We start from the raw sequence: 21,170 nt of genomic DNA, 5'->3' as shown, positions 1-21,170 counted from the left end.
AATGTCTAACACAAGCCCCATTAAAATACATCTTTTTCATTCTTCCCTCTTAAATAATCTGTGTAATTACTGACACAAATGAATATTTCGATGTTTTTGCAACGCATTTACATGTACCCATGTGAATAAGCTCACTGATGCAACATTGCTGGATGAGCAATGGACTGACAAGTTGCTTTTTCAATCACAGAGGGGTTAAGAGTGAGGACACACTTCGTTGACTTTTCAGATACAACAAATGTAAGGGATGCTACTGAAGTGGAAACATGGCTGTAAAATTTCATAAAATGTTTTGTTGAGGAATTCAAACATATAAGATGGATATTCCTCTTTGTGTTAAAAATGTATAAAGAGTTGTCAACTTTGAGTAAAAGTGAGCTATTTCAGGCAGCATAGTAAAAATAGACGATCTTTGAGTGATTGCTGCGAGGTGGACTTGTAGATTTCTGCGCATGCTCTCAGTGGCAAACATTTGACGAGCCTCCACGTCTGAGCGAAAGTGGCGTTTAGCCAATCAGGGGCAGCCACAGTGTGTTTGGAAACAACACAGCTCCTGTAAAGTCCCGTTCGACGGACCGCCACAGACAGTTCCAGACGCATCTCCGTTCGTAAAGTTTCTCAGCTCAAGAGAAGGTTCACTTTTATACCCGCATATTTTACAGAAGCGCGTCGCTTTTCCCGAGTCGCCTTGTTGTGGCGAATACCTCCACCTAGTTCTCGCGACCGCATCAACTGACTCCAAAGTGAAAATGGATTTAGAAGATTCCCAACAAAAGACGACCAGTTTTCTCGTTAAAACGCCCAACCAGGCTCAGGAGGACCAAATTATTGACGGGGTCGACATGAAGTGGACCGTAAAGGACCTGAAGGCTCATTTGTCGAGGGTTTACTCAAGCAAACCGGTAAGTAATACGAAGCTGGATATTAGCTCGAGGCTAAGTTGTGGAATGTCATAACAGCTGTCAGCCATTTCCTCTTCCTGCCTGGGTGGATTTGTTCTAAATGTCCGCTTGTTACGGGTCCTCAAAGGGGCCATGGAGATCTTCTTGATGCGGTCTTTGTAAGCCATAGATTAGTTTGTATAGCAGCGTTTCCCTCAAGCTAAAAAAAAAGCAACGAGAGTACAGTTTGTGAAGATTCAACAGAGGTCAACTCAAGGCGCTGGAGTCAACAAGATTCAATTGAAGTAGTTACTGATACAGAGAATACCCCAGAATCAACAGGTTTATCTGAAAGAGCTACAAGTTACATATCAAGCAATGACAGTTTAATATGTCTGTGAAAATGAAGGTTCCATTTTCATTGAAACCCGTGAAATGCTCCAACCCCAAAATGCTTAAAGATGGCCGCAAAGTGGTAAACAAACTATTTTATATGGCTATTTTGCCTTTGGTAATCGTATCAAATATATGTTGATCCAAAATACTAGAAAAATACCAGCCTATGTTGAATTTATTCATGGAGAAAGACAGTTTTACAACAGGAATGAGGAGTATTAAACCTTAAAACAAAAAAAATGCGCTTTTTCATTATTCAAAGTAGATGTTTTAGTCAAAATATAGGTACTTTGAGCAAGCCACTTGGTTGAATTGTTTTTAATTTTATTTTTTTTAAAGGATGGTCTTCAGATAAACATGCATTTTATTGGATCAAGGCCCCAACACTATCCCACCGATGTTGGATAAAATTGTAAAAACTATATTCTTTGTATGTCTACCTTAATATCGGAAAGTTTTGAAATGCCAGCAACTAAAAATTTGTTGCATTTGTTTTTGAGGTTAGATGGTGCAGTTAGTCGGTGAGACCCCAGACACAAAACTGAAAAAAAAAAAATTCAAAGTTAAAGAGAAGCTGCAGTTTCGTGGTAAAGTTAATTATTATTGATCAACCCTGGGAAGTAAGCCATGTGGTTTTAGCCGACTCTGTTAATATTAAATAACACTCCGCTCATTCGCAGCCAATTTATGTAAATCTAAGAATGAAATTGCCCGGCAAGCAGAACAGATTTCATTTTTAGATCAGCTCAAATCTGTTTTGGTTGTCAATATCTGAGTTGATCCTGATTAGGTCTGCACTATCAATAGTCAGATGTTGTGGGAACAGGCGAGGCAGGTATTTGCAAGCAAAATGCAGAAACTGCTGTATTTCAACATTTTTCTTTCAAAAAGTTTTGCAAAACTCACCTTACCTGTGTAGTATTTTAAAAATAACATTGCTGTCAAAAACCTCTACAAAAGCCAATTATTTAATGACAACATAGACATGTTTATTTGCTCTTTTGCAGTTTGAAACATAGCATTTTAAGTTTTCTTTACATGAATAGCAAATTATTGTTAGTAGAAAATTGGTTGAATGTGAGATTTTCTTTCTTCAAAATGATTTCATGCCTGAAATTGAATTTATTTATTTATTTATTTATGTATTTTAGGCAGTAAGTGACCAGAGACTGATCTTTGCTGGCAAGCTTCTACCTGATCATTTGCACATCAAAGATCTTTTCAGACAGGTATGTTTTCATTGTGTTCATTGTTCATTTCAATCTGCTTAAGTTTATTAGAACATAGACATGATTCAGATTTACGATTAAGCTTCAAATATATAAACTTGTTAAAATGATTCTGTGTAATGCAAAGTACATAATTTCTGGACACTTTTCTCATTGAAAGTTGTTTGATATTTAAGAGCCTCTCAAGGAGTTCCTCAGCCTGTAAATGGGTTCTTTCAAACCCATTTGAAACACTGAATTTGTTTTTTAAATTCAGTGTTGGATGACATTTCATATTTTTTTATCTTGGGAGCGATTGGAAAACAATGCTGTTGTTTAGCAAACATTCTTAAAAACACAATTTTTTCATGCGTTTTCTTAAGTGCCATGGCACTGTTTTATGAACAAATTTTTTTTTAGGCGTGCCATGAATGTTTAACGCTGGGCTGTGTTGCGAACCAGTTTATTTCAGCATGCTCCCAGCCATCCAAGATTGACTTTTGTTAGTGTCCTTACCTTCAGAGTGATTACACCAACTAGTATGAACTGGTGCAAACTCTTGCTTTGAGAAAAGAAACACCAGCTCTGTGTTAAGCAGGATCAGTAGAGCTGAGCCTGGAGCTGCATGCAAATGCTGCTCATAACAAGAAACATTACAGGGTAATATTCTAGGGATCCATCGTGTAATGTCATTTGATTAGCAAATACTGTGAGAGTGCAAAAGTCTAAAGGTTTTTGGCTTCTCTTTTTGTTTCCTGAAGAATTATGTAATCTATTATATCTATATTTTAGCAAAGACTTTGTTCTTCTGCATCAGCTTTGAGAAAACAAGTTTAAATCAGGTGTCAGAATGCACTGAGTGCTAAATTAAGTTATTGTGTTTTTACATCTAACATTTTTTTTTCTTTAATGTTAGATTTTATGTGACTGGGAAATTGTTCTGGTTGTCAAAGATTTAAGGCGACCCAGACCTTTCCACTGTGAAATAACCATAATCTTGCATAAATGGAAAAGAAACACCAGCTGTGTTGTAGCCAACGTGACAGAAGGACAAGCAGCATTTTGTGTTTATTGCAGCTTGCTGTCATTGTTTTCCCCCAAAGTGACGACAGTGAGGGTTTACATGGAGGAAAAGTCACTTTTTTTTATTTTTAACTTTGCAGATGGACTCCATTCCCACTTTGCACCTGGTGTGCCCCATGAGGAATCCACCCCAAGCAAAGGTAAACATTAGTTAAAAAGTCTTTAAATTACTGATTTAGAACTGCAGTCTCTGCAGTTATTTGTGGGGTGGGAGCTCAATAACAAAGATAGAGTTTCAGGAGGCTCTAGAAGTCTGAAAGCTTCAAAAAGTGTTTCATATGTCTCTCAAGTCAAACTAAAATTGCCTGCTCCTTTGTCATGAATGAGCACATTGTGTGTGTGATTTTTGGGGACAAACAATCTAATGGGACAACTACTCCCTGCTCCCCTGCTGTCTGACCGTGATATCTGCCACCCTCCTCCTGAGCATCATGCTAAGACCGAGGGAGAGTTAACCAAGCTTGGCTTAAAACGAGGCTTTTTAACAGCAGGGTAAAACCTGTCATCAGTAATGATTATGAATCTTTCTGTAAATTGTATTAAAGTGTCATTTTGACTAACTTTGGGCTAAAAACCAAAGTTAGCCATCTTGAACAACTAAACTTATGGAGGCAGAGTTTTTTTCTATTCTTGCAATTCTAAAATTTCTACTGTAATGGCCATAAAATCTTAAGCTTCACTCACTGAAACCTTGAGAGAAAATGGTAAACAAGAGTTGTTTTTCAAAAACAGTTTTTTGTTTTTGGAAATATGCGTCCAATGTTTTTGAGTACAGTTGTGGTTACCATTACATAAGAGCGGCCAAACACACATTAACATACATTAAAGCAGAGATTGACTTTTAATTCCGAAAGTCTCTGGTTTTGTTCTCCTAAGTGGTTTGTCGTCTTATCAGCAGTTTTTTTTTTTTTTTTTGCATATTTCACTTCTTTATGTGGAGCTGAAAGTACTGTTTGGTACCTTAATGTTTCGCTTAATCTTCTTTTATTGATATTCCAGGCTTTTAAAACTTGGTTTTAGAAATTATGTGGTCTATTGGACTGAGATATGTTTCATCAGATTTTAATGAACGAGTTGTTTTCAAACTGACAAAAAATAAAAAAAGAAAACCCCTACCCTCTTTATAGCAGGTGTGCTCATTCAACTCCTTCTTTTCTACTGACATGCTGTGAGCTGGAACAGTTCCAGTTCATCTGTCATCCTCAAACATCTTACTCCTAAAGATGGCTCGCTTCAGTTTCACTGCCTTCTGTACTTTGGTTAATACTCAGAAGCTGCAGATGTTTGTGCATCCTGTTGCTTAATTAAACCAGGGCAGAGTATTTAGCAGGTCTTTCACTCTTCATATCTTTTACTCAAAATGATGAACAGATTTTTATATATATATATATATATATATATATATATATATATATATATATATATATATATATATTATATATATATATATATAAAACCTTTAGGGGTTTTTCTATAGAATAACTGCATTGAATTTGCAAAAGTACCAGTAATAATTTTAGCTCTGTCTTTTCAATTAGGTTGGAAATTATGTGCTTTTTTTCATTAATTTATTTTTACTGCATTTCCCACAAATCTCAACATCCTATAAAGGAAATTATATCTATTCTCTTTTTTTTCTTTTTTCCCCCCCATTATTATTTTTTTAAAACCTGAAAATCGAAATAAATGTAAATTTAGGTCAAATTTCCTGTTGTAGAGTGACTTAAAAAATAGATGAATAAATATTTTTGCTCGACTGAAAGCAAAATGTCTCTTTGGATCATAAAAGCTGCAGAACCCTGGTGTACGCCACCTCTCACATTTCTCACACTTTGTGTTTTGCTCTGCAGAGCAAAGAGGCAGAACAACCACATCCTTCCAGTGTGAGCCCACCTGTTCAGACTCCCAGCACACCAGAGCTCAGACAGAGGAGGCAGACGTCTTCAGCGACTGCTGCTCAGATCCACACACAGACGCCTGCAGCTCCAACATGGCCTGCTTCAACACCGTAAGCCATGAAGAGACAACTTTCGCGATTTAAGAGTGTTTTAAGCAAGGTGCAGAGCGGGAGGGGAAACGGCACAAAGCTGCTGAAGATTGTTTACAAAAATCTAAGAAAAAAAAGAGAGGAAAACCACAAGATGCAGCCTGTCATTACCCCAAGACGTGCAATCACTTCTGTTTGCTGCTCTCTTCGGAGGAACCTCTTGTCACAGACTGAAGTGAAATTTAAAGACATTTGAGAAGAAATCACTTGGGAGCTTCCATGAGAGCACCCAACACTTTCAGAATGAATAGCTCTTTTTACAAGTGCAGCTTTCAGATTGTGAGCATTAGCATCAGCTTCCACCTGGCCAACAAATAAATATGCATGTGGTTTTTAAGCCAAGCGTTCCATATTTTATCGCTGCTGGTGTTTTTCTTGGACACAAGATCACGTTTCTTATAAGATTTCTATTTTTCCCGCAGCGCTGCAGCATCCCAGCTGACCCAGCCAGCCTTTCCTGCCTTATCTCTGTACAGCCCCCAGCAGCTCCTGTGGCTCCAACATGTCTACGCAAGACAATATTACATGCAGTAGTGAGTATCTGTTGGTTATTGATCCTCTCCATTGGATCAATATTTAGGGATTTCTGATCTCTAAATCCAATTTCCCACCAATAGCCACGCAGCCATGGCAGCGGCAGGCTCCGTTCCCCTGACGCCGGTGGCAACCATTGGCCAATACCCACCTGTCCCTGCCCACCAAGTCGCTGTCCCAGCCCCTCTGGCCAATCAGAACCCCATCGACAACCTGCCAGTGAACCAGAACCCGGTGCAGGACGCCGCTTTCATCAACCCGGGGGAGGCCAATCAGAACATGCGAATGAACGCACAGGGCGGGCCCGTGATGGAGGACGAGGAGGACGTGGAGCGCGATTGGCTGGACTGGTTGTACTCCGCGGCGAGACTCTCCGTCCTGCTCATGATCGTCTACTTCAACTCCAACCTGAGCCGCTTTCTGCTGGTGATGAGCACGCTGCTCGTCATGTATCTGTAAGCACCTCTGCTGCTCTCTGTTTTTATATTTTGAATCAATTTGAGAATAAATCTTCTTGGCTGATAAGCAGCATTAAGAAAAGTGGAAAAAAAACAAAAACAAGTGTTACTTTTCCCAAATCATCAGTCATTGTTTGGTTTCCTTTGATTATTCATTAGTGGCTGTACTTTACTGTGGTTTATACTTTACTGGTACTTTAGTGTCATCCAGCCATAATTCATTTGGACAAACAAAAATCTATTTTAGCAAGTAACAGATTCAATTTGAAGTCCATGTGCCAAACACCTTCTCTATTCAGTAGAAAAAAACACCAGAATGAAGCTTCTGAGTTTTTTTTTTTTTTGTATCTGAGATATTTGTGGTGACTGACCAGCAGGGGGAGCTGATTGTGTGAAGTCGCCCAGCCGTCAGGATCTGAGGCACTTAAAGCTGATCTGAAAACTTGTATTATCTCCTCTTTTTTAATTTTTTTTCAAACTCCTCAGGAGAAAATATTTTCATTTTGTACACACACAGAAAAGATTAAATATGCTAATGTTATATCATGAATCTCCAATCAGAATTCAGCTTTTTTTATTTTTATTTTACAAATGTAATGCAGTTCTGAAGCCAATTTTAATAGATTATGTTTTAAATATATTTTCTGATTGATGGATTCTTGTGTTTTAGGTCAGAGTTTTGGCTTTGCGGTGCGCAACCTTGTTAATTATACTAACTTTGATTTTTAATGCCCACAGATATGGTTTAATACTGACACAATTGAACATTTTGGCATTTGCAGAAGCTAATTTCTCATCTCTTTGCATATGCAGACACACTATGGGCTGGTTTCCCTTCAGAAGGCCAGCACCGGTTCAAGCACACAACCTCCAGCCCCCTGAGGTCCAACACAACCAGAGGAATGAGGACAGGAACCCTGAGAATAATCTTGTAAGAATTTTATTCGCTTAAATTTCCAGTTTCTTCAGATTGTTTAAACCTGCTCGTCGCTAATTTTATACCAGAATTGTTTTGACCTGGTCAAAGGGAAACAAATGACCCACAAATGGAGGTTTATTGTGAAGTACTTTTCACTGAGAAACTTTTCTGCCCTTTGACCCTTCAGGCCGAAGAAGCAGCTGATGGACAGGTGGTGGACCACGCAGCTGAGGAATCTGAGGAGCCGATGGCGGCGGTTTTAGTTCCTCCTCACAGGGTGTCTGTCATGTGGACAGCCTGGGTCTTCTTCAAGACTTTCTTCTCCTCCCTGATACCTGAGGTTGCTCAGGGCATGGCGAACTGAGCTCCTGAGAAGGCAGCGTTTGGTTTATAATGGCAACAGGAGAGCATGCTGGGATCTTGAGGCAGCAGGAAGCGGCAAGCCGAATACCAGCACAACGAGACCTGCCCAAAACGATATGGACGGTACCAAAGGACTGAAAGCTGGCAGTTTCTCATGCTAGTTTCAGGTTTCTATCCCAGCACCGTGTTTAATGCTTCATCAGGAGGCACAAGGTGGAACCTGAAGGTAAAGGAAGGAAAGTCTTGTTGTGATTTCTCTTTTAGTATGAGGGATTATTTTTTCCAAATGCATTTGAATTTGATGAGATCTAAAGAAAAAAAAAGAGTAGTATGTGACTTGTAAGTTTGTCACATACAGATACTCCTGAATCTGTTTTTAGATTCTCTGAAAGAACATTAGTACATTTTTAACTAAGGTGGTTTTCACTTTTAAGCGTTTTGTCACTACAGAGGCAAAGGAACTTGATGGACCTTCTGGAAACTGAATAAAGTAACAAGTCAGCTTGCTAGCCTGTGATAGCAGGTGGTTTTCAGGAGTGCCACACCACAAACTTCAAGTTATAATTTGAATACAATTTATTTCAAGAAGAAATTCATGTCTCGTATTAAACACGGGAAAAAAAATAGGTTTGATTCCAGATGATTATTTTTATTGAAACATTCTTCCTGACCAAATACAAATATTTTTACGTAATTGATTTGAAAAGTGGTTTGTAAAAGCATGTTTGAAAAAAAAAACTGTACATATATATATTTTTTTGTCTCCACAACGCACTTTACATCTATCATATGCAAGCTTCAACATAGAGGTTATGACTCATGACCTTTTAGGGTCTCAGAGCCTTTCACACATAAATAGTTAGAATTACAGATCAAATTCAATATGAAGACGCAAACCATATTGTGAAAAAAATAATATCAGGAGGACTTCATGTCTCGGCTTTTTGTCGATGTGTTTTTCTCGTAGCATTCCAGATTATATAATGCAATACACTATTCATCTTCCTAATATTTTCTATAATATGTTGAATGGGAAGTGATCAGATACAAATGACTTTAGTATTTAATTCTTTCGCATGAATTTTGGTCTGTAATGGTAAATAAATAAGTTTTATAATCTTGTCTCTGTAAAGCCTTGAAGGAACATTTGAGTAAGCAGAATGAAAGCTAGTTGTGTAATCTTGTATATTTTCTGTACCTTAACTTAGTGCTTGTGTCTCCTGTGTGGGGAGGACAGAAGACTGTGGCAAAGATCACTGTGTGTAGTGGACATTTTCATCTTTATTTTAATGCAATGGAAACATTTCTTATAAAAGATGCAATAAATGTTTGTATGTCAAATAATACTGTCTTTTTTGTTTCTGTTTTGTGAAGAAAGTGTTTCTGCCCTTTTAAGAAACAAAAAAATGTCCCTTCCTTTTCCACTGCCTAAGGAAATCATAGGAAAAAGCCCTGATGGGACGTTTCCCAGAACCCGAAGCGTATTGATTGGTCAAATGTTTTCAGCACTGTTGAGTTATTTGACGTTTAAATTCCACCATAGTCCACATGTTCGGTCAAAGTTAAACTGTAATGGGTTTTCAATCAGCTTCTGACTGTCTACCCAGTATTATTACCATTTTGTCTTTTGAGGTCTCCAAGAGGAGGTCGGGAGAATTGTTTTACTTCAAAGAAACTGTTTTTAAGTCTCATACAGCTCACAGGCGGTTCAACTCGGTAAAATCCCCAGATAGTTTTTGTGAGAATCTCCAGCTTAACAACGGATTAAACAGTTTTAACTGCTGAAAACAGTGACAGAGGACACAGATAAGGGAAGTGCGGAAGTCCCTACTGTATCAAATTGGTATATTAATAGCAAAGTTGGCCAATCTTCTGTTTCTCTCCAATTTACATTTCTCTCTGTGCGGACCATCATTGCAGATCGCATCTTTGATAATATAAACAAATTAATTTTTTTTAACAACTCGCATGGAACTTAAATGTAAACAAATTAGGACTCTGTAATCTGACATAATGCTGTCACGAGGTCAAATTCAACTCATCCACAGGAGAGTCGGAGGACAAAACGCAGTCGGACATGAATACTTGGACTCGGCTCCTGTATCCAGTTACCCTGAGAACCTTTGCATGTTAAAAGCCTCTTTGTTCAAACAGAGCTCAGTGCAGGGAAGTTGGTCCCCTGGACAGAGCAGGGAGACTGGGAGTTTTTGACAGAAATGTATGTTTTTCCAAGTTCTTGGACATTTTTTTTAAATATCATTTTTGTGGGTTTGTACAATAATGACGTTTGCCTTGACTTCTTTTCTTTAACATGAGTTGTTTTTCCTCTTCCGTCAACTTGCCCTCCTTAGTTTGTGCAGTAGGTTTTGCAGCCGTTGCCTCACTGACAAAGTTGCACTTTGACCTGTTTTTTTTTTCCCCAAATCCTAGTCTGTTTGTCTCTTCACTCCTACTGTACGCCACACAACTCCTCCGTTTCTGATTGGATGAACAAGGCAGTCTGTCTACGCTTTGACATGCCGCGGAGCGACTGTTGCAGTGACTCGAGAGTCAGAGGATCTAGCAGAATGCCAGGCCAAATTTCCCCATGGCTGCTGCTTCTCTTTCTGGTTGGAACGACCCACGGCTGCCTTCAGGATCCTTCTTCAGCCTACAAATACACTGGGATTGTGTGCAGACTCACCTATCCTGCGGCCGCTGTGTGTGAGTAGCACCCGCTTCCCCTGATCCACTCTGGTTATGCCAAATGCAATAAGTGACTGTAGAGAAATGATGAAGTCCTCCCCAGGGGCTTTTGAGTCGACATGTATCCTGACTGGGCGATTTTGCTCTACCACCTCTTTCAAAAGCTGGTTACAGAACCCTGCCGTCTTAATTCGCCCATCATTGCTTTGTTTTGCTTTCCTTTGTTGGTCTTAATCAATATTTCTTCAGGACTTCTGAAGGTTTCCATTGTCTTACTGTGTGACCTTTGGCTTTTCTCTCGCTTAGAATCTGACCATGAGCTGAGGATTGTTCGACTGTTTCTCTGATAGGTTACATCACCTCTGACCTTTGCATTATTGGGCAGCCAAGAATGCCTCTAAACTGGAGGCACTAACGTGTGTTAACAAAACACACAACACTCACCTCATTGGATCGTTTGAGATCTTTGTTCCCGGCATTTTCAAACTGATCCAAATTCTGTAAAATGACCAAAGGAAACATGTTTTACCAGCAAGTACAAGAGTAGATATTTTGGCCAAGAAATGAACTCCAAGCTTAAGATCTGACTTACAATAAATCTTTACTAAGAGCAAAAACAGAACAAGACAAAACACCAAGTTGACGAAAACAAAGAGGTGTAAACAAAGGATACAACTCGAGCACAAACACAAAATAGCAGGCTTTTCACTTGGTTCCAACAATTAAATTACAATAAAAAAGATTAAAATGTTTATAATACTCATGTCTTTCTAGTTTTTTTTTTTTTAAATTGTTGTTGCTAGGAATATATAGTGTTTTATATATTCAAGTAATTTAGTGAACTTTGGCTTATGATTGGAGACCTGAATGAATGTGGAATTGGGACAGAAATAGCAGGTTGATAACATAAAAGTAAGAATTTACTGTCAATGTCTGCATTGCCAAACAAGACATTTTTTTAACATTAGAAAAAAAATGTGATCCAGATTTAGATCAAACAAGAGATACTAGGATGTGCTCAAAACTCTTCGAACTGGCTAAAAGACACATATTTTTTTACATCGGCTCCATTTACAGGATATTTATTCATGCTGGATAAATGAAATTATAGTCATCCAAACTGTTTTCAGGACCATCTTTGTATTATATAAAATTTATTTGATGATCTGAAGCTCTTGATACAAAAGAAAAATTAAAACCAGATAATAAACGAGCAATTTGTTGTTTTTTTTCACAGTCTGGTCCTGCTTTTGTGTCTTTATGTCTTTAGTGAATGAGAAAACCACTAAAGTTATCGAGGCGGCTTTCCAACACGCCCGCTACCCAAGCATGCAAGGAGAGAAATCTGCCGGCCTCTTCGGCAAAGTCTCATACGGCCTGGAAAAGTAAGTGCTCCCGCTCACACCTCCGCAACAATGTGTCCACAGCACAGCAAGCTGCTGCAGGCTTTTCTCTTTGTGACTCGCCCAGTTTGGAGATTTACAACCTGTCGATCGGCCGGAGTGACTTTGAGCTGCGTCCAGGGGAAGGCATCGGTCTGGAGATACGCAACGTCTCCGCCGTGTTCAGTGGCACCATTCAGTACGGATATGGCAGCTGGCTGTGAGTCCCAATGTGCAAGTTTGGTCCAAAGAAGAAAGAAAAAAAAAGTTTGTGACACATTGCAGTCACAAAGTACTTGAGCCAGTGTTTATATGATAGATCAACTCAAGGTAGGGAAGAAAAGAGTTATGTTGGTGTAAGTTGTTTTTTTTTTCTTCTTCTAAATAAAAATATCTGATGCATTTTTATTCAGACCCTGGAATTCGCTTCGATCAAAACCAGTCTGAAATACTTCTATACATTTAGGGTCATTTTTCTGTCAGCATCTGAACCTGCCGCCCAGCATTGCACCACTTTCAACACGTTTCCAGATGTTGCCCTCTGTTGACCTCCGTCCATCAACGGATGGACGGATGGACGGATACATAATGCTGCGACAAGCATACTTCATTGCTTAGACGACTCAAAAATATTCAGAAGATTATTAAAAAATGATTTAAAACGGTTCTGCCAAAAGACTCACGCAGCAGGTTTCTGTAACAATGATCGGTGAAATGTTGACATAATATACAACTTGATTCGACATTTTATTTAATATCAACAAAATGGGACACGGGATTTGGATTTTAATTTGTTGGAAAAGTGAATAATTCAAAAGCTATGTCACAGTGTTCTTCTGCCATGTGACATACCAATAGGATAAGTTTAGGAAATTACAATAATGTGCATAGGAGTAAAACGTTTTAGTTTTGTTTGTTTCTCTTATTTCATTTTTGTTTTTCTTTTCTTGTCAGAGTCAATGTTGGACACAAACTTGACTTTGAGATTGAAACTCAGATTGATCTTGGAATCAACCCAAAACTTTGTAAGTAAATAATGGACTGTTTTTTCGCCCCCATTAGTTTCAAAAGATCTTTTTCATTTAACTAGTTTCACACAGTTGTTTCACTCTAATAATCTCTTATTATTATTATTGGAAAATTATTATCCAATAATTTTCTGATTGAAAGATGTTTTATTAAAGTTTAATTACATCTATTCTTTGCTACTGATTAATGCAAAAAAAAAAAAAAAAAAAAAGTATGCCCATTCTCAACTTCACATGTTTTGATGTATTTTGGGGTCTCATTATAGAAATTGTTACCATAGATAGTTATATTCACCCTCTCCGTTTTTTTCTAATTCATTCTTCTTTCTATTCCCAAACTTTTTGTTCAGACTGCGGTAGTTCAAAGGTCGCTGCAGACACGTCTGATTGTTACCTGAATTTTCACAAGTTTCGCCTCTATCTGGAGGGAGACAAGGAGTAAGTGATGAAACTATACTAGATGAAAAAAAAGCGCATACACACATATATGTTAAAATCCATGTTTTTGCGATGTAAAAAAAGAAAAATCATCAAAATTGACAGTAAAACTTCAATTTTCAATTACACATGTCAATGTAACAAATCCGTCTTTTGTGGTGGGGAGGAAATCTTAAGTTTTTCCTCGTCTCATTTTTCTCACTTTGCAAAATCCTGTCAATATGTTCACTGGTGTCAATGTGTGTCTCACTGTTTGCTGATCAGGCCCAACTGGCTGAAGAAGCTCTTCACCGACTTCATCACCTTCACAGTGAAGCTGGTCGTCAAAGGACAGGTGAGGCTGGAGACCGAAGGCCTTGGTGTTTTCACACCCGCTTCCAGACAAACGTGGTGACGAGTGTGTCGACAAACGCAGATCTGCAAAGAGATCAACAAGCTGGCGGACATCCTGGCTGAGTTCATCCAAGACACGGCGGGTGAGAGTTATGTCGCCTGTGAGATCCAGGTCGACGTTGTCTCGGCGTCTGAGGAGCTAATTTACTCTAATCGTGGACCAGCTGGCAGATTTTTTTATCTGACAGAGCAGTGCGGTATTCGTTTTGAGTTTTAGGCTCTTGACTCTTCGTGTTCGATGTTCTGAGATTGTCGTAACATCCGAACGTTTGTGTCCGCAGCGAACTTCCTCAGTGACGGCGGCATCAGTGTCGACATCGGCGTAACCACGACTCCTGTCATCACAGCGGACTACATAGAGTCCTACCACAAGGTCAGAAAGGTCATTTGAGACCATCTGAGTATACAGCATCCCTTTTATCTTGTCAGAGTTACGGAGCGTCATGGACGTTTCCTCGAGGCTTTTTGATGTCTGTCTCCTTCAGGGTCTGACAACCTACTTAAACTTGACTTCTGTGATCAACGCCTCAGTTTTTCACCCAGATCGTCTGACTGAAAACAGGATGCTTTACTTCTGGTTCTCAGGTGGGCTTTGATGGAAATGCTTTAAAGCAATGGAAGTGGCGTCATTTTCTCCCGGGAGTCGTCGCTTTGACAGTAAAAACACAGTTCAAATGTAGATTTCCATAGTAGGATTTTGCAGAATAAGTGTTTTTATTTGTTATGTTTTTTGCTGTTGTTTATTTCTCATATAAATACATAAAATTCTCAACTTAAACAAAAAGGTTTTTCTTTTGACAAAAAGGAAAGAAACAGACACATTTGGGCTCGTCACAAGTTTTTGATGTCTCTTGAAGATTTTTAAATTGGGATTTTATTTCTGAGTAGATCAGCCATTTAAGTTAATTAATTACTGCAGATTTATTTTTAATTACAGATTTGACCGTGTAAGTGGGAAAATTGCCATTACTCTCCATAAAACAGTAGCAGCCTCGCTGTTGTCATATTTTTGTTTACTTTCCCAACAACAGACGACGTTTTCAAACCACTGATTGCTGCTGCTCATCAAGATGGCCGCTTCCAACTTAACATTTCATCAGAGGACCTTAAGGTGAGACGCTTTCCGCCAGAAGTGGTGGGAATAAGATATCTTGTCCATTTCAAGATATTATTTAGGAGATAAATAGATCTATTGGGTCTCAATCTGCGGCGACGTCAGCACAAAGCTGGTCTTCTCTGTTTCTAAAAGAGTTCCCAGCGGCAGTCTGTAAGGATATAACACACAATTTGTAAAAACCTTGTGTGAATGAACATCTGCCACTTGGGAGGTTTTTGTCTGTTTTTGGGCTAAATGATCCAAAGCCACTTCTGGCTTTTTATTATTGTAGCCAAGATTGAGGAGGGGGAAAAAAAACTAAGAATTTATTTTATTTTATTTATAAAGATAAAAGAAAGGCTAGTTCAAGTATTTTTATTTGACCTCCAGAACAAAATGCCACCAATGATAAATGTAGAATTTTGCCATTCAACTTTATTTACTTTATCAGAAGCAAATTGCGCCAAAGCCCTTCACAGCAAGATTAACAAAATAACATATAGGAGAATAAAATAACATATAGGCGTGACTAACGCACAAGAAAGACATAAGAAAAGATAGAATAAGCATTTAATATAGATTAGAAACAAAAAAATATATGTCAAAAATAAGAATGTTAGGTTTATTTAATTGAAATTAAAGCTTTTATATATATTTTTTTAAATAAATACTTTAAATATGTTACTATTTGGACTTTTAGGACTCGTCGCACATAAACAAAATCACATGAACTAAAATTGTTTTGTCTAGTTTTTTTTTCTGTTTTGTTTCAGACGCTCTTTGAGACAAATCTCTCCAGTACCAAGCCCGAGTATGTCACACAGGTAACCAGGACAGCACTCCCCTCATCCCGCTTCGCTCATTCGTTTCTTCAAACGTGAGTCTTTGCTTTTGTGTCTGGCCGCTCAGTGCCTGTCGGAATCGGCCTCCGCGGAGCTGAGAGTGTGGAGCTCCTCTGTTCCCGCTCTGAGCAGCTCCGCCGCGGGGACGTCCGTCCGGGCTCGGGCCACCGGGGAGCTCCGCTGCGGGAGCCGAAACGAGCCAACGCTGTCCTTTCAAGCGGTACGTCGAGGCTGAGTTCCGGGACGTGAACGTGAACAGAGAGGACGACGTGAGCTCTCGCGCCAGCCGGAAGCTCCTTTGCCTACGGAAGGATGGGGCTGTTATTGTGTGAAAGTTCACATTTTGTGAACAACGTGACAAATAGTGACAGATTTAGTTCATTCAGAAAGCAGCACCGAGACAGTTTTGGTCGTCATTACGTCGTTTGTAACTCATATTTTGTTTGCTCCCGCGTTTCACAGAACGTCACCGTGGACGTCACAGCTTCCTATGCAGACAAGAAGCTTTTTCTCCACGGCAAACCGCGACAGTAAGAGACTTTCTGTGAATACAGAGAAAACACACACAAGCAGACTTTGGCTGCAGCTTCGCAGGAAAGCGCAGCCTCATTTTTTTTCAGCGTTTCGTTTAAACTGTGAACGAAATGCAACAATTGATGGAGACAGTTGTTGCAAGAAGAAATTGTCTTTGTTGCAAGAACAAAGCGCTAAGTATTTGTTCTTTAGTACTTAGAATTGGAAATTTTCAAACTGAAGTTCAAGGCCAGACACTTAAATTCACGAAGATATTATTATTATTATTATTATTATTATTATTATTATTATTATTATTATTATTATTTTATTTACTTCTTTGCATAAGTAGGCTCAGCTATACATTTTTCAGGATGACGAGACGCAAAGACGTTCTTCTTGGGTCAGAACAGACACTCCAGGTTTTGTCTTATATCCTTAGATAAAAATGTTTCATTGCTGCTATTTTCTTATCTGATGGAGATTAAAACCACTCTGAGTGGTTCTTAAGTCATATTTCAAAAATACTCAAAAATACTTCTACTACACAAGACAAATTTTTCTCTGTGCCAGGTTGCAATTAAGGCCTAAGTCATCTTAGTCATGCATCAAGACACTCTGCATTTGGGGTTTAGAAAGATGATTGTCAAGATGTGAGATGTGACAAGGCTGGACATATGTTGATGTGAAACACTGTCAGACAGTTATTGAAAAAAAAGCACAAAAAAAAGAGATAATTCTAAATCCACAGTTTAAAAAGACACATACCGATACAATTTTAGTCAGTATGTGCAGATTCTGTTGCTTGTTTGTGATGGGAATGATAATTACAGGATCTCCGTCATCCGAGCTGAGCTGCCCCAGCAGAATGAACTGGTGAGTATTTTTTAGCATTTTTTTCAAACTGAATATTTATTTTTTATGGAAGAATACTTTTAGCACATGAGCCTCATCCCACATGTGAGAATAAAAACAACATCAGAAAAGCACTGGTGAGAATAATAATGGAAAGTGTGGAAAAACTTGTGGCAAAAGTTGCAACATTATTTTTGTTGCACTATGAGAAATGCGCAGAAAACCCGTCGACAGGAGTCACATGTTGCTACTCGGTCTGATGTTGCACATCGAGCAATCGAAATGTTCCAAAACCGTCAAATCAATTTGCAAACCAGGAGGTTTCCATTGCTTTTACGTGCTATGTGTTTTTGGGTTTTTTTTCTTCTGCCTTCATCTCTCAGTTTTTATTCAGTCTTGCCTTCACAGACACGATCTATCGGCGTTCTTCGCTGACTAATCTTTCTGTTTCCAGATCAACGACGAAGCTCAAGTCGAGTTTTTAAGGGAAGCTGTGGAGAAAATAGGCATTCCTAAAGTCCTGTCTGGTATGAAACTGGCCGACTAAATCAAATGAACACAAATCTTCCAAATCCCAACCTTACGCCTGATCAAAGAGGCAGCTTTTTGGTCAAGACGATCTTTTTCAGCATTGTTTTCAAATCAGACTTATGACTTTAAAACATTTTCTACTTTCATTTGATCTAATCCCCATATATGTAATTATTTCTCCACAGTTGGTTTATAAATCCCTTGCTGCGCCTGTCACAGGAGTTGAGAAATGTTGTTGTGTTTTCCAGTCTTGGAGGTGGAGATAACCAGGTTGATGGACAAACAGGGGGCCAGCTTGTTTGACATCATTGACCCCGAGGTGCTTCATCGGGAAGTAAGACATGCGTTTCACTCCTCTGTTTCTGTCCGTGTCGACGTTCGGTGTCTGCACTGTGACCCCCCCCCCGCCTCTCTTGTCCCGTAGGGATACGTTGTGACTCAGATGGATTTCGGTTTCCCTCATCATCTTCTGGTGGACTTCCTCAAGAGGACGCTGCAGTGACCGGGCAGCTGGAAGCGTCCAGAGCCAGTCTTCCTACGTGCCACTCAAAAATCTGTTTCTAGCAACACTATTTACCTTACATTTAGAAAGTAAAGAAGTAAACAACAAGAACAACAACAACAAAAAATGCTGACAAACTAATTCATTTCCTTTTGCTTTTTGTTATTGTAGAAATAAACAAAACACAGATTTGAAGTTGATACTGACGTCATCCAGAAAGACTCACTGAACATTTCTTTAGTTTTGATTTGTGCTTTTTTTGTATGTTAAATATATATATATAAATACCCCAGCAATTGCTTTGTTATTGGGGTTTCTTTCTTGAAAGAACATAGAATTGAGTTCTGCACAAATGTAAATTCTGGATGACTAGAAGAAAAACATTTCCTGGTTCTGTTCAGAAATGCCTGAGATAGAACGTGAATCACCTGCTACACTTTCAAAATACATGATAAAACTCTTTATTTCAGTTACGCTTATTCAATGTTAACTTCCTACCTCTGCTCCTCCCTTGCTTATTTATTTTCGTTAATTTTTTTTTTTGGCTCCTATAGTGCTCTAACGCCACCAGGTGGCGGTAGCTGAGCACTATAGCGACCATTTTGTCTGTCACATTTTCAAAAGGATTTTTCAGAGTATTTGTTTTAAAATTGAACTTATTGGCCACAGTGCGTCGTACTTTTTATGACACTTTTATTTTCTATCTTGGGAGACTTGGGAGTTTAAAATGTTATGTTTTCCCACTTTTATATATATATAAAAAATTCCCTTCTCACCCACCGTGGGTGGTTCTTATCCTCTGAGCTCGGGTCCTCTACCAGAGGCCTGGGAGCTTGAGGGTTCTGCGCAGTATCTTGGCTGTGCCAAGGACTGCACATTTCTGGACTGAGATGTCTGATGTTGTTCCTGGGATCTGTTGTAGCCATTGATCCAGTTTGGGGGTTACTGCCCCGGGGCCCCGATGACCACAGGCACCACTGTGGTCTTCACCTTCCAGGCCCTCTCCAGTTCTTCCCTGAGGCCCTGGTATTTCTCCAGTTTCTCGTGCTCCTTTTTCCTGATGTTGCAATCACTTGGTATTGCTACATCTACCACAACGGCTTTCCTCTGATGTTTATCCACTACGACAATGTCTGGTTGGTTCGCCATTACCATTTTGTCTGTCTGGATCTGGAAGTCCCACAGGATCTTAGCTCTGGCGTTCTCCACCACCTTTGTGGGTGTTTCCCACTTTGATCTCGGGGTTTCCAGTCCATATTCTGCACAAAATTACATAACATCTGTATTATGACTGATGTGGGATGTTGAAAAAAAAAAAAAACAGATTAAGGGCTACAAAGAGGCTTTTTCCTCTGTTGATGCTGACATTGATGGATTTTTTTGATTTTATTTTTATATCTGATGATTTATCAATCTTCCTATGAATCAGAATCCTGAAAATGCATTTCTGAAGAAAGCTAAAAACACAAATTGCAATATTTGCAAAACTGTTCTCCGCACAACCTGAATCGCTTCCATCTTACATACCCATGGTAATTTATTTCATTTTATTTTTTGGAGCAGCATGCAGCAGTCTACGTTGTCTGGATGTGGATGGTGTGACCGTTTCATCTGACTGGCTGTCACTGCAGAATCGGATGTAAACAAGCAAACTCGCCCGGGCCAAACCTCCCAGCTGGCCGCGCCAGCCGTTTAGTCTCACAATGCTCTTTGTGTTTAACATTCCTCCCCACTGCATTCTTGCCGCGCTGCCGGCCTGTGCTGCCGTCGGCAGTGGGAACCAAGGTCTCTGGGTAACGCTGAAACACATCCTCCCTGCTGCCGAACCAAATGCTGCAGGTTGTCACAAAAGCCTCTGACATGAATCACAAAAACATGATTTTATTTTTCATTTTTATCATCGGAAGCTTGCTTTAATGTAAGCGACCGCTTGCATGTTCTTGACATGCTTAGGAGAGGGAGCCCACTTGGTGTGACACCAGTCTCACACCAGTCTGCACTGGCCCTTCCCCCAGTCTGCACTTGTCGCATTCCTTTCCAGGCACAACCATAAACACTCCTGCAGTCCCACCACCATATCTGGCCTCATCTTATCACCTTTTCTTCCTGTTTTGCTTTCTCACCTTCAACTCTCTGGGCTTCTGATAGCAGGAACCTTCGTGAAAACCTTGGGAATTAGGTAAACACGGGGCTGCAGGGTTTCTGAAGAAGAAAAAGGTTCATTAAAATTTGTGTTTACGTGGAGGTAAGTCTCCATGACCCCCGAGCGGCAAAAGAAAAGCATTTCAACATCAGTTGGTTATTGAAACTGGTGATGAAAAATGTGTTTCTTTTTCTAAGCACTGCAAAAAAAAAAAAGTGGCGTGAAACATGTTAATAAATACACAGTCACCTTAATTTTTCTTTTTTGGTATATCTGAGATTTTCGCGTAACTACTTATATTTATGAGGATTTTTTAACACAACTTTAAAAAGTTGTGTCAAAACCTTTTGAAGTTACTTACGTAACTTAATAGTATGAAGTGACTTAATAGCAATCAGTTACATAATAGTAACTGATTGTTATTATGTAAAAAATACTGTTATCAGGGATAGTAAATGGTGGCGGACTGAGGCTCCTCAGTGAACCATGTGGTCCGATCCAACGGCTGAGCTGCTAAAGCTCCGGTTACCAGGAAGGTTAAAGCTGGCGCTGTAAGAGGTGACAGGACGCACAGTGCATCGAGGTTTGCTGCACGTGGTCAAACTTTAGAAATGAACTCGCCCTCCAGTCTGCGTCCAATCGAACAAATTGAACCATTTTGGTTACAGAAACATCGGCGAACCTTGAGGTTTCCAGTGGAATCCACGTTTGGACAAATTAGAATATTTTTTTTTATCAAATACGGCACTTTGGCATCATCAGGAAACACAGAACTCATACATGGCGCAATAGGGCTTCCTTCATTTTAGAAGAGTTCAGGAAAGATGGCAGGCCTGTCTAACTTTCCTGTTTTGCACCAAGCAGGGTATTTAA

The 21,170-nt window shown here is 39.3% G+C and overlaps 2 protein-coding genes across 2 annotated transcripts; both read left to right on the top strand.

Annotated features, from left to right (window-relative positions):
- Positions 1-505: 505 nt before the first annotated feature.
- On the top strand, positions 506-9,233 carry herpud1 (homocysteine-inducible, endoplasmic reticulum stress-inducible, ubiquitin-like domain member 1). Its single transcript, XM_055029943.1, has 8 exons — positions 506-902; positions 2,429-2,506; positions 3,649-3,708; positions 5,419-5,576; positions 6,038-6,148; positions 6,233-6,604; positions 7,421-7,538; positions 7,714-9,233. The coding sequence occupies exons 1-8, from the start codon at positions 750-752 to the stop codon at positions 7,888-7,890; spliced, it is 1,227 nt and encodes a 408-aa protein (XP_054885918.1). The 5' UTR covers positions 506-749; the 3' UTR covers positions 7,891-9,233.
- A 1,101-nt stretch (positions 9,234-10,334) lies between these two features.
- Positions 10,335-18,446, top strand: cetp (cholesteryl ester transfer protein, plasma). The gene is made up of 17 exons (XM_055028627.1): positions 10,335-10,592; positions 11,845-11,959; positions 12,045-12,176; positions 12,911-12,981; positions 13,335-13,422; positions 13,687-13,756; positions 13,838-13,898; positions 14,097-14,188; positions 14,301-14,400; positions 14,847-14,926; positions 15,685-15,735; positions 15,821-15,973; positions 16,216-16,283; positions 17,100-17,142; positions 17,576-17,648; positions 17,901-17,986; positions 18,077-18,446. The coding sequence occupies exons 1-17, from the start codon at positions 10,376-10,378 to the stop codon at positions 18,152-18,154; spliced, it is 1,578 nt and encodes a 525-aa protein (XP_054884602.1). The 5' UTR covers positions 10,335-10,375; the 3' UTR covers positions 18,155-18,446.
- Positions 18,447-21,170: the final 2,724 nt, after the last annotated feature.

The sequence above is a fragment of the Poeciliopsis prolifica genome, unplaced genomic scaffold, assembly GCF_027474105.1.
Source record: "Poeciliopsis prolifica strain line A6 unplaced genomic scaffold, Auburn_PproV2 SCAFFOLD001, whole genome shotgun sequence".
NCBI lineage: Eukaryota > Metazoa > Chordata > Actinopteri > Cyprinodontiformes > Poeciliidae > Poeciliopsis > Poeciliopsis prolifica.
Note: the sequence above shows the minus strand (reverse complement) of the source record. Positions and strands in the feature narration are given on the sequence as shown.